Raw genomic sequence first — 11,707 nt, forward strand, 5'->3', positions numbered from 1 at the left:
GAGCTGGGCAGGGGCAGCTGCCACTGGTGAGGTGCAGCAGCTCAGGGCTAATGACAGCAGAGTGTTGTTCAGCTGCTGCATCTGTGGTGATGCTTTAGGCATTCCTCTGAGCTAGGTTTGCAGTGCTTCACAACACGGCAGCAAGCCCGTTTTGCAGCACGTGCTGTCTGGCTGCAGCTCATGGACATGCTCGTGTTTGCAAATACACCTGCCCTGTTCCCTTGTGTGGCTCAGTGCAACCTTCACACCCGAGCCATCAGCACCTCTGTGCCACTTACTTGTTGAAAATCTGGTCTTTTCTCCTCAAGTGTGGGGTTTTGGGTCAAGCAGCCAGGCCCTGAGTGCTGTGTTATGCCAGATGGGCTGATCTTGTTCCTGGACAGGGTCCACTGCTCAAGCTAGAATGATCTCAGCTCAGGTGGTGCTCACTGTTGTCCCCTCTTCTCTGCAGAACAGCTCACGCCAAAGCCAAGGCTGAAAGTTCTGAGCAGGCAGCTCAGGCAGCTAACAACGAATCGGGCATAGCCAGGATGATGGCCAGGGAGCTCTCCCCAGACTTCTATCAGCCAGGTAAGACCAGAGGCATCTTCTAAGAGGGATTTTGCAATTTCCTTGGGGGATCTGTTCAAATCCTTCACCCGCTTTATAACTCCACAAATTGCCCTTCTGTCTCTCCTCAAGTGCAGAAGTTCATCCAGCCTCCTGCACTGGATGGTTTGCTGTCCTCCTTACACTGCTGTTGTACCTGCTGGAATATGTTACCATAGTCCACAGTCCCTCAACCTGCCCTCGTGTTTCTCCACACCCTGAAGCCCTCCCAGCACCAGGCAGGGCAGACAGTGAGCTCAGGTCTATTTGCAGTGCTCCTGTAGATATATCCCTCATGGCTTTTTCTTGGAACAGCTTTGCATGTTGACTCACAAACCTGTATCTTATGGGGCCCCCACACCTCACCAGGGTATGATCAGACTCTGCTAATTAGGGGCTGTAATATCCTATAAGAAAGATGCTAATGCAAAATACTACTTCCCTGGTTGCCTATTTATTTGTTAGCATCACTGCTAATTATTTGGTGGGGAAAACACTTGGGAGGTTCCTTCCGTGAGACCAAGCACTGAGGATTAGTACATAGGAAATGTAATATTAGAAGCAGTATTGTGGATGCCATTACCTCTCCCTAGACTGAGTTAGCTAGAAATATGTTCTTCCTCACACAGCTGGTAAGTGAGCTGACCAGAGAGGGTGCCCTCCTGGACCTGCTTCTGGTGAACAGGGAAGATCTTGTGGGGGAAGTAAAAGTTGGAGGCCGTCTAGGGCACAGTGTTCATGAGATGACTGAGTTTTTGATCCTTGGAGAAACAAGGAGAGGGGTTAGTAAAACTGCCACCTTAGACTTCCAGAGGGCAAACTTTGAACTGCTCAGAAGACTGATTGACAAAGTCCCTTGGGAGGCTGCCTTGAAGGATAAAGGAGTCCAGGAAGGCTGGACATACTTCAAGAAAGAAGTTGTAAAGGCACAGGAGCAGGCTGTCCCCGTGTGCTGAAAAAACAGTAAGTGGGGTAGGAGACCAGCCTGGCTAAATAGGGACCTTTGGCTGGACCTTAGGAACAAAAGGAGAGTTTGTGACCTTTGGAAGAGGGGACAGGTCACTCATGAAGTCTATAAAGATGAAATGAACCTATGCAGGGTGAAAATTAGGAGAGCCAAAGCACAGCTAGAGCTCAAACTAGCTACAGCTGTTAGGGATAATAAAAAAATGTTTCTGTAAGCTCATTAACAGCAAAAGGAGGATTAAGGAAAATCTCCATCCTTTATTGGATGCAAAAGGAATCTTAGTAACAAAGGATGAGGAAAAGGCTGAGTGTGTTATCAGTAAGTTTGCACATGACACCAAGCTAGGCAGGAGTGTTGATCTGCATGAGGATAGGGAGATCTACAGAGAGACTTGGACTAATGTTAATGGTCTGGGCTTCAACAAGGCCAAGTGCCGGGTCCTGCACTTGGGCCACAGCAACCCCAGGCAGTGCTCCAGGCTTGGGGAAGTGTGGCTGGAAAGTGTCTGGTAGAAAAGGACCTGGGGATTCTCATTGACAAGCGGCTGAATATGAGCCAGCAGTGTGCCCAGGTGGCCAAGAAAGCCAATGGCATCCTGGCTTGTATGAGGAATAGTGTGACCAGCAGAAGTAGTGAGGTGATTGTCCCCCTGTGCTCAGCACTGGTGAGGCCACACCTGGAGTATTGTGTCCAGTTTGGGGCAATTCAAGAGAGCTATCGAGGTGCTGGAGTGAGCACAGAGGAGGGCAATGAAGCTGGTGAAGGGCCTAGAGAATAAATCTTATGGAGAATGCTTGAAGGAGCTGGGAATGTTCAGTTTGAGGAAGAGGAGGCTGAGGGGAGATCTCATCAGTCTCTACAGCCACCTGAAAGGTCATTGTAGAGAGGTTGGTGCTGGTCTCTTCTCACAGGTAATTAGCGATAGAACAAGAGGGAATGGCTTCAAGCTGCAACAGGGTAGTTTTAGACTGGACATTAGGAAATTTTTTTTTCACAGAAAGAGTGGTTAGACACTGGAATAGGCTGCCCAGGGAGGTGGTTGAGTCACCATCCCTGGGTGTGTTTAAAGGTCGTTTGGATGTGGTGTCTGTGGATATGGTTTAGGGGAGAACTTTGTAGAGCAGGGATGATGGTGTGACTTGGTGATCCCAAGGGGCTTTTCCAACCTGAGTAGTTCTATTATTCTATGATTCTATGATTCCTGGAAAGCTTTCCTTTCCAGAGAGAGAAGGTATGAAGAGAGCAGAAAACAATGATCCAAGCACCTACATTTTCATCCTTTCTTATTATCCAGCTGAGTTACCTGGAACAAGTGCCCTATGACTGCTGAGGCAGGATCACAAGAGACCATCACAGCAGCAAAACTGGGGGTAGGAGCCAAATGTTGGCTGCTGCTCAGCAAAACCTGTTTCTTGCTTTTGCCCTGTTTTCAGTGCTTCTGGGTCTCCAGTTCTACACCCTGGCACAGGGCATGCAGTGGGAAAGGGGAATGGCTCACACCTGGCGCTTGGCCAGGGAGAGTCATGCTGACAGATTTACCTAAATTTCCTGTACTCCCACCTTGTCCTGCACCTACTAGCTGGGGAGATGCAGTGCTGGAGGGCTGCCCGTTCCTCCCCCCAACAAAGCAAGGCCCATCAGAGCTGGCTTTGAGTGAGGAAACACCACAGTGTCCAGGCACAGACATGAGCCAGTATGTGGCACTTCATTTAACTATAGCTAAACATCCCTTGATCCTGACATAAGCCCCCAGCTGCCACTCACTGCTCCACATTCACCCTTTGCACACTGGAGTATTTATAGCTCAGAGCCAAAGGAAACTGGAATTCCTGATGGGAGGTTTTTGACATCTAGCTAGATTATTTTTTCCACCCGTGGCAATTGTATGAGACAATTGAAACAGTCTCTGCATGCCGGCGGCGAGGGAAGCAAGCAGTCCATCTGCAAATGCCTGAAGCAGCCTGGCCTCTGCTGCTGGTTCCTTGGGTGCTGAATCCTCTCACTGCTTGTACATAGGGCTTTGCTTGCATCTCTCAATGGCCTTGTAAGCTGCTGACATGCTTTTTTTTTTTATGATTCTTTTAAATTTCTAAATTCCCTAAGTGCACAACAGCGGGAAATATCTCTTCTTGTATGGCTGCACTTGTCCAGGAATGAACAGACAAAAGTCCACCCTTGGATTTTGCTAGGAGTCAGGGGTGCTGGTCACACAACGAAAATAACCTGGCAGTGTTTGGCAGCTGTGTCTCCCCCTGGTATCCCTGGGTTTGCACAAGGCAATCTTGCTCAGCAAATCTCACCTCTCTAACAAGTATTCAGCCCTGGGTTTCATTTAGGATATCAACCCTAATAGCTTAGAGGAGAGGGATGTAAGCTAATGCCCTTGCTGAAACATAGTGGGACGTGAAGATGGGGAGGTGAGGAGGATCAGGGCTGTGTGGTGCCCTCCAGGCAGTTGTGTTTTTCTGGTGTGAATTATTCAGGAGTAGAAGAAAGCAGGAGGAGAGAGCAAGGAGCCTGGAGCTGCAGGCAGCCTATTTTGAGGAGCCTGAACAACTGTTGAAACGGCTTCCAAATAATCCACTTGTGGCTAGAAATAAATGGCCCTGAATGGGTCCCCTGCTGATGGACAGGAGCGTGCAGGCAGGGCAGAGCAGCTAAAATCAGTGCCCTCTTTCTCCCCACTACCCCCTCCGAGCTGAGGCATTGCCTGCGTGGGCAGGAGTTAGCTGCCTGCAAATCACACCGCTGATGTATTAGAGGGAAAGGAGCACCAATCCCAATTTCCCAACCTGGCTCAAGTCCTTGGGGTGGAGGAGAGAAGGGAAGAAGCTGGGGAAGTAACTGGGGAAGGTGCAGCTCGAGGGTCTGTGCTGTTCAAGGGCACAGAGCAAGCCACGTGTGACTGCACCTCTCAGCGTCGCTTGGATTCAGCAGAATGAGGCCAAAGCCACTTTCAAAAGTAGGTGCTTTGCTTTCAAACAAGATGCCTTGTGACCTCACACTGCTCATGAGGAGCATGCTCTGAGTCTTCTCACTTGCTGTGACCATCGTGGTGATGTGCAGGGATCCCCTGTCCCAGCACAGGTCCCAGGGTGCAGAGCGCTATGCAGCGTTGTTATTCTGAAAGATATTCCCATTTGCTCAGTGGTGAAATTTGTGCTGCCACAATGGATGTCTTTGGTGTCAGGCTCTGGCTGGCTTCTCCAGACCCTACCTGGGCTGCATTTTTCTTTGCAGACACGGCCTAGGGTTATTGAGAAGTAAAGATTTAATGGTAGGTGAATAATGGAAGCAAGGGTAATGTTGCTGAGAGCTGGCAAGTCAGCATGATGCAGATGAGGACAGAATGAAAGCTGAAGCCCTGAATCTCCTTGTGTGATGGTGCCAGGTGATTTTGCTGCTCTTGTGGGTCTCGGTGCAGAGGGGGGCTGTGAAACTGCCAGCCCTGCATGTGAAATGCATTTTTCCCATCAAGAGGGGTGACGGGTAGATCATTTTGGGATTCCTGCCTTGTCCAAGGAGACAAGGTACCCCCTATATCACTTGTGAAGTTGCTGTGCTATTAGACACCAAAGACACATATGAAAGAGTTTTCAAGCCATTACAAACAACCAAACAAACACACTTGGATGGGAGCTGGATTTGCTTTAGCCCCACGATAACCCATCTGTTGACCACAGAAAGCAGGGCAGATTTTTTGGTGTTTCTTTACCCTCATCTGGAGATTCCCACCTGCTCCTTCAGCTCTTCTTGGCTGGAGAGCTCGTGGTGGGACTTTTGGGGGAAATCCCTCCTGGAAACAGGCTCTGGTTTTGGGAGCAGCTCCTCTCCCAGCCCCAGTGGCTCCAACCCCAACCCTCTTGCTGTTGTCCCCAAAACCATCAGGGCTGGGGGCACGCACTGGCGGCGTGGCATTGGGCCAGCCTGCCGAGGGGCAGCTCCTCACACCCACCCTTCTCCCCGCAGGTCCCGAGTACCAGAAGCGGAAGCTGCTGCACGAGATCATGGAGAACGCGGAGCACGCCGTCAACATGGAGGAGGCAGCGCCACGGCCTGCTGCCGCCCCGCCACCCCCCACGCCCCCCGAGAGCCCCCAGCTCCACGAGCAGGAGGAGGCCCAGCGCCGTGCCAGCCCGGCGCCCAGCCCCGCCGCCACCCCTCCCGAGGCCAAGCGGGCCAAAGCAGCCCCCCAACAGGACGGCGCCCTCCGTCCGGGCAGCCGGGTGGGCGGCAGCAGCCCCCTGCCCCCCGAGGGCGAGGGCCGGCCGGCCTCGCGGGGCCGGGGCCGACCCGCCGAGCAGATGGAGATCGGGCCGCTGCAGAGGATCGCGCAGGAGCCCGACGTCGAGCTGGTCAAGGGCTACCACAGCTACGCTGTCCGGACCTCCTCGGTCTCCCCTGCGGCGGACTCTGAGGAGGAGTCGCTCCCTGAGCCCCAGACACCCTCCCCTGAGCCCCGGGGGGACCCCCAGCCCCCTGGGGGCACCCCCAGCCCACCGCAGGAGCGGGAGGAGAAGCCGGCGGCCAAGGCGGAGGCCAAGCAGGAGCCGCCCCGGCCCAAGGAGCCGAAGCAGCGCTCCAGCCCCGAGCGCCGGGCTGCGGGCCGCCCCGAGCCCCCCGCCGACAGGAAAACTGAGGCCAAGGTGCCAGGGCGGACGGAGCCCAAGGCGGGGGCCAAGCGGGGCCCAGCCCCGGCCGTGGTGGCAGCAGCGCGGGAGGCGGAGGAGTGCGAAGAGGTGACGTGGGGACAGCCCGGGAGGCAGCCCAGGGGGCCATCTTTGCCTTGAGTTTTTGGCTTGTTTTGCCCCAGGAGGTCGGGAAGGGCCCAGAGTGGTGCAGTGCCTGTGGCCTCGGGGCTGCAGCAGGCCCCAAGCGCTGTCCAGGGGCTCTTTCTGGGGTTCCAAAGCTGGTGGAGAGTCTTGTTTTCACCTCTCCTGCCACCCTCCCAGCCCGTCCTGCCCTGGCTGGTGGGGCTGGAGTTCATAACCCTGACACTTTCACTTCCTCTCTGTGCTGGGGTAGATACTCTTTCAGATATGTCCCCCATTTCAAAATCTGAGGAAAACGGGCATTTTCTGATTCATTTTTTTACACTGTTCTTTTCCCACCCTTTTACCAGCCAAGATGGCTCTGAAAACTGGCAGGGAAAACGTAGGTCAGGGGAGAAAAAGCTGAGGGGAATGTCTTTTTTTACTTGTTACTTTTACTCCTTTGCAGTAGGGTCACCTCAGGAGCTGAACTGTGGTATCGAATCCCCAGCTGATTTCCCAAGTTGGAAATACAGAAACTCAGTGTTGATGTTAGCAAATGCAGCTGTAAAACTAGACCTTCCGTTCGCCCGCTGCATCTCATCTTGCAGCTCTTCAGACGTGAATGGTTCCCACATGACTTTAGAAAAGCACGTCTTGGAAATACTTTGGTCTGAAATCAGCCCAATCTCATGTGGATGCGTTGGCTCATCTTCAAAATGGCAGCTCTACAAACGTGGGTGCTGTGGGTGGAGAAGGGAGTTGGGAGGAGAAGCTTGACAAGTTCTTGGCAGTTTGTGGGCCTGTGGTCAGGGTCTCCTTTAATCTGCTTTAGGCTCAGATTTAATCTGATTTAGCCTCCTTAGCAGGAGTTTGCAGGGGCGAAACAGGAATAGGGATTGACAGATACTCAAATAGCTTCAAATTAGGGCTGTTGTTAAGTGCCAGATGTATGTATGTTGGGAGGGATTGAGTCTGGTCTTTTAGAATCAAACTCTTATCGGCCTCATCACCTGGAATTGCAGTGTATAATACTCTGTTTTGGGTTTTTCCTTCAGGGACCTAACACAATCGTGATCTGCATGGTCATCTTATTGAACATTGGTCTGGCCATCCTATTTGTACATTTTTTGACATGATGGCCCCTCGGACAAGGTAAGATGGACATTTATATTTTATCCTCAATTTGTAGACTTCACTGTGGGCAGTTTAGTGTTGGCTGGCTTTAGAGCAAGCACAAATCATTCACTGATGTGGATGTCCTGGTGAGGGAACTTCATGGGCACTTACTCAATAGATGCAATTGCCTTGCATTGAGCATTGAGATTCTCAGTTCCCCCTTGTCTGTTCCACGAGTATTTGTGGAATAATTTCAGTTCTCAAGTCATTCTGTAAATTTCCTCAAACTTAAAAAACATAAATTTATTGATCAGATACAATCCCACAGTATAGTTTTGCTTTCCCAGTCAAATGGATGTGATTTGTGGGGACTTTCAGTGCAAGAATGTGTGATGTTAAGTTTGAAATTTGTTTTCTGCAATAAAAACTTGCAATTTGCTGTTCTGTGGCTACTGCTGTCAGGTAACTTGTGCATTGCAGTATTTCTTAGCACTCAGCCCAGCAAGAGGCAGGAACAGAAAGAGAATGCGAAACTGAAATTTGCAGCTCTAGCTGCACCTGTGCCAGTTCTGCTGCTGTTGTTATGTAGCTGTGTTACTGAAGGTGAATATGAGCTGGGATGTGTATCTGACTAAGGTTAAATTGGAGCTCCCTCAGGTCTTCTGCTTGAATTAGGATGAGGGTTTGCATTTGGATGTGGTGGCAATAAAATCTTGTGAGGTTTCTTGTGCCTGTGGGGTTCCTGCACACAGGAATGTGTCATGGGTTTGGGCAAGATTTCTGTTGCCTTGGGCTCAAATATTGAAAAAAAAAAACAACAACCCATCCAGGCTGAAACTGACCCTTGGGCCTCACGTGAGCATGATGTGAGAGGCTCCTCCTGCCAAGCCCCTGTGAGGGTGTTGGGCTGCCTTCCTGGGGCCTCCTGGGGAATAAAACTGCCCTGCTGGGCACTGCTGTCTGTTGTGTCCTTAGTCCCTGCTCAGCCTGGCAGGTGAAAGCCTTGCAGACAGCCACGGTTATGTGTCGGTCGTGTGTTTTGCTCCCCCTTGACTCTCCCATTCATCTCTGTCTGGGACAGGCATTGCTGCTGATGGAGACCACAGACCTTGGCAGAGATTAAATCTCAGCCACCTGGAAACACCTAAGAGGAGGACTGGAGATCCCAAGGTTGCACTGCAAACATGAATCTTAAACAAAAGCGCCTGAAGATCAGTTCAGTCTGTTTGCTCCCAGGCTGTGGCTGGCCTCTGCAATCTACCAAGGAAAAGCCAGGGTTTCTGCAATTCAGCCTCCTTCTCCTCTTTGTATAAAATAGCAGTTGCCTTAATTTGTTCTCACCAAAGCCATCAACTGTCCTGTCATGCCAGGGATGAGGGATTTATTTGTAGCTGTAGGAAAATGAGTGAGAAGGTCTCATCCATGCACACTGATGTGTTTCGTAACTCCCTTGGGTGACTCAGTGTCAGAGATTTCCCAAAGAATATCATGCATGGCATGGAGATGAAGCAATACTCAGCAACCAGAATGACTCATGAGAGCCACGCCATGGCTAGGGGTGGACAACATCACCCTCCATGCTTGGAAGTCATCCAAAGGGACAAACAAAAAGTCTTTCCTTTCCTTGCCACCTGGAGTCGTTTTCCACAGACGGAGGACTGAGAGGGGGAGCAAGTTGGAACTGGGATTGTTGAAGTGTAACCAGAGTCCTGCCCACGCCTGCTGATGGGGCTGTGGGGTAGGGTGTGAGGGACTGGCTGGTCTGAGGCTGTTCAGGTGTGCAGGGGATGCTGCGGGTGGAAATGGTGCCCGTTTTGGGACCAGATGCCATCCAGCCACCGTCATGCCACCAGCAATGCTCTACATGGAAGCATCTTGCAGTGGGAGACTTCCCACTGTAACGGGAAAGGAAACAGATGTCTTGAATTTATCCCTTTACCACACCCCACCCCCCCTTTTTTTTTTTTTCCTTTTCTGTGAAAATGGTGTGTTAGGATGAAAAGGAGGTACTTACTGAGAAATACCCCTGTACGCCCACGGGTTCCTGCCCCTTGGCATGCTGGGCTATAGGGGGGCTCCTGGGCTTCCTCCCTGCAACAGAGACTTTTCAGCCAGAGGATTCAGGGTGGCTGTCATGGGAGAGGTTATGTTATTCCCAAAAGGAAAAAGGTGCAGAGAGCTAAGTGACTCAAGTGCATTGGAGCGTTAGGCTCAAAAATACACAGTAGCCAGTCTTTGAGCAGTGGTAGAGTACAGAGGGGCAATTCTAGCTGTTGTTCTTGTGTGTGAGGTTTAGTGGCTTGGGTGATTTGCACCAAATGTTCCCAAAGCTGAAACAGAGAGTGACTTTTGGAAGGAGATGTTTCCATCGTGATCTGCTCTGATCCTTAGCAGTGTGAGCTTAGAAAGTTGGCACAGATGAAGTTACAGTTTAGTGTGAGGCTGAGTGCTTGGACGTTTCTTCCTTCTTTTGAGAGCAATATGTATTTTCTATCCCTTTTTAAGATACCGGAATTGTTATTTATAGTCGGTTGTGCACCTCTGTGTATTCTGAAGTCCCACAGCACAGGACTGGGTGGGAAAACCTGAGGGACTGGAAAGAATGTGGAAATTATGGTTAAGGAGAAAAACGAATGCCCAGTCTGCTCCAAAGGTCAATCTGAAAGGATTTCAGAAACAGAGTGGCAGACAGGCAGAGGTTTACACTGACTGGAGACACAGGGCAAAACCTGCCTAATTTATCTGCTCTAATTATGGCACAAGAGAGTGAGAATAAGTAAGTACTTTTCTTTGTGAACCAAGTTTATTTTTTAACCTTATTCAGCTCAGGAATGTTGCCACAGTAGCAAATATGTGGTGTTAACTGTGGGAGAAGTGAATGTGATCCCTTCCTAAAAGCCATGTGGCTGTACCAGTCCTGAGAAAGCTGTGCAGCATCATCTACAAATCCACAGAGCATAGTTTAGTTGCAGTTTGCTTCTTTCTTTTTTTTTTTCTTTCTTTTTTTTTTTTTTTTTCCTTTTCTTAAGTGTAAATGTATTGCAAACCCCAGGCTCTGTGCCTTTGACAATTTATCTCTCTTTGCTGGCACTCACTTGCCAGCTCTGCAGTTCTGTTATCCCAGCTGCTTTTATTAACCACAGAGACAATTTCCATTGAGAGACCTGAGGGGCTTTTATTTACCACTAAGCACAAAAATGGAGCTTTTTTTCAACAGTGCTAAGATAATCTGCCCCCCTCCCTCCCCCATTTTTTTATGCATGTGATGTGCACTCAGTAATGTGCTTTTCTCTTAGTAACCTTCTGAGAAAAGTAGGTAGATTTGCTTTTATGTGACACATAAATATATCCATATTGCACTGAGATATGGATATATATACATATATATATATAGCCCCTTAGGGATTTCGTTTCCTTAGATGCAAAATAACAGATTTACCTCAAACTGCATGCTTTCAAAACTGACTAGGATATTGTGTTGTACTTTTCAGGTCTTACAAAGATGCAGATACATTTCACTCTTCACACAAAAATACCTACATCACAGATTTTGCAAGCTGTTTACTACAATCTCTGTACTACTGTCCGGAGTTTTCTGTCGGTTGTTCTGCTGGATTACGTGCAATAATAAACAGTTATCTGCTCACTGTATCCATGTGGATCATTGCAGGGCAATCTCCAGGCTTCTTTCCAGGCTTAAAGGGGAGAGTTCAACACAGAGTGCAGAATTTGATGGGTGGCATCTGGGTGTTTTTTAGCTTTTTCCTCAAGATCTATTTCAGAATCTTTCAATTTTTTTGTTGTTGTTGATGGGGGGTACTCTGCAAAGAGAATTGCTTTAAATTATGCTTTTTGAAAGTTTGGTGCCAGATGTTTGAGGACAGCTCCAGCTCTCTGAGCAAGCTTTGTGCTATCATCATGCTGTCCTCTGCCAGAGGTTGCACAGGGCAGGAGGAAAGGTGGCTCACTGGCCCCACACCTGTGCAGGCAATGCAGGTGACCCCTGAACAGGTCCTTCTGCTGCCTCCTGACCTGGTGCTGCTGCCAAGTTTTTTCCAAGCTATGTGTTGCTCTCTGCTCCCCTGGTGCCGCCATCCTCCTCGGTTTGGAGAGGAGTGATTCTCCTCTGCTCATGGCTGTTCTCCCACTCAGCCTCTTGAGATGGCCTAAGTGAGAGGAAAGCCAGGGGTGAGGGACAGGGAAATGGCAGCTGGGGAATAGTGTGTTCCAGGGGAGGATGGGAGAGCAGAGCCCAGTGACAGCCAGAGGCAGTGGGGTCCAG

The 11,707-nt window shown here is 50.0% G+C and overlaps 1 protein-coding gene across 1 annotated transcript in view; it reads left to right on the forward strand.

Moving 5' to 3' along the window:
- Positions 1-11,074, forward strand: part of JPH2 (junctophilin 2) — a 32,148-nt gene extending 21,074 nt beyond the window's left edge. The window contains exons 3-6 of the mRNA XM_051633082.1: positions 452-570; positions 5,525-6,294; positions 7,365-7,461; positions 8,507-11,074. Of these exons, the coding sequence (XP_051489042.1) occupies positions 452-570; positions 5,525-6,294; positions 7,365-7,445 (970 nt within the window). The 3' untranslated portion in view covers positions 7,446-7,461; positions 8,507-11,074. The remainder of the gene's footprint in view (positions 1-451; positions 571-5,524; positions 6,295-7,364; positions 7,462-8,506) is intronic.
- Positions 11,075-11,707: the final 633 nt, after the last annotated feature.

Source organism: Apus apus, chromosome 15, assembly GCF_020740795.1.
Source record: "Apus apus isolate bApuApu2 chromosome 15, bApuApu2.pri.cur, whole genome shotgun sequence".
In the NCBI taxonomy this organism is placed as follows: domain Eukaryota; kingdom Metazoa; phylum Chordata; class Aves; order Apodiformes; family Apodidae; genus Apus; species Apus apus.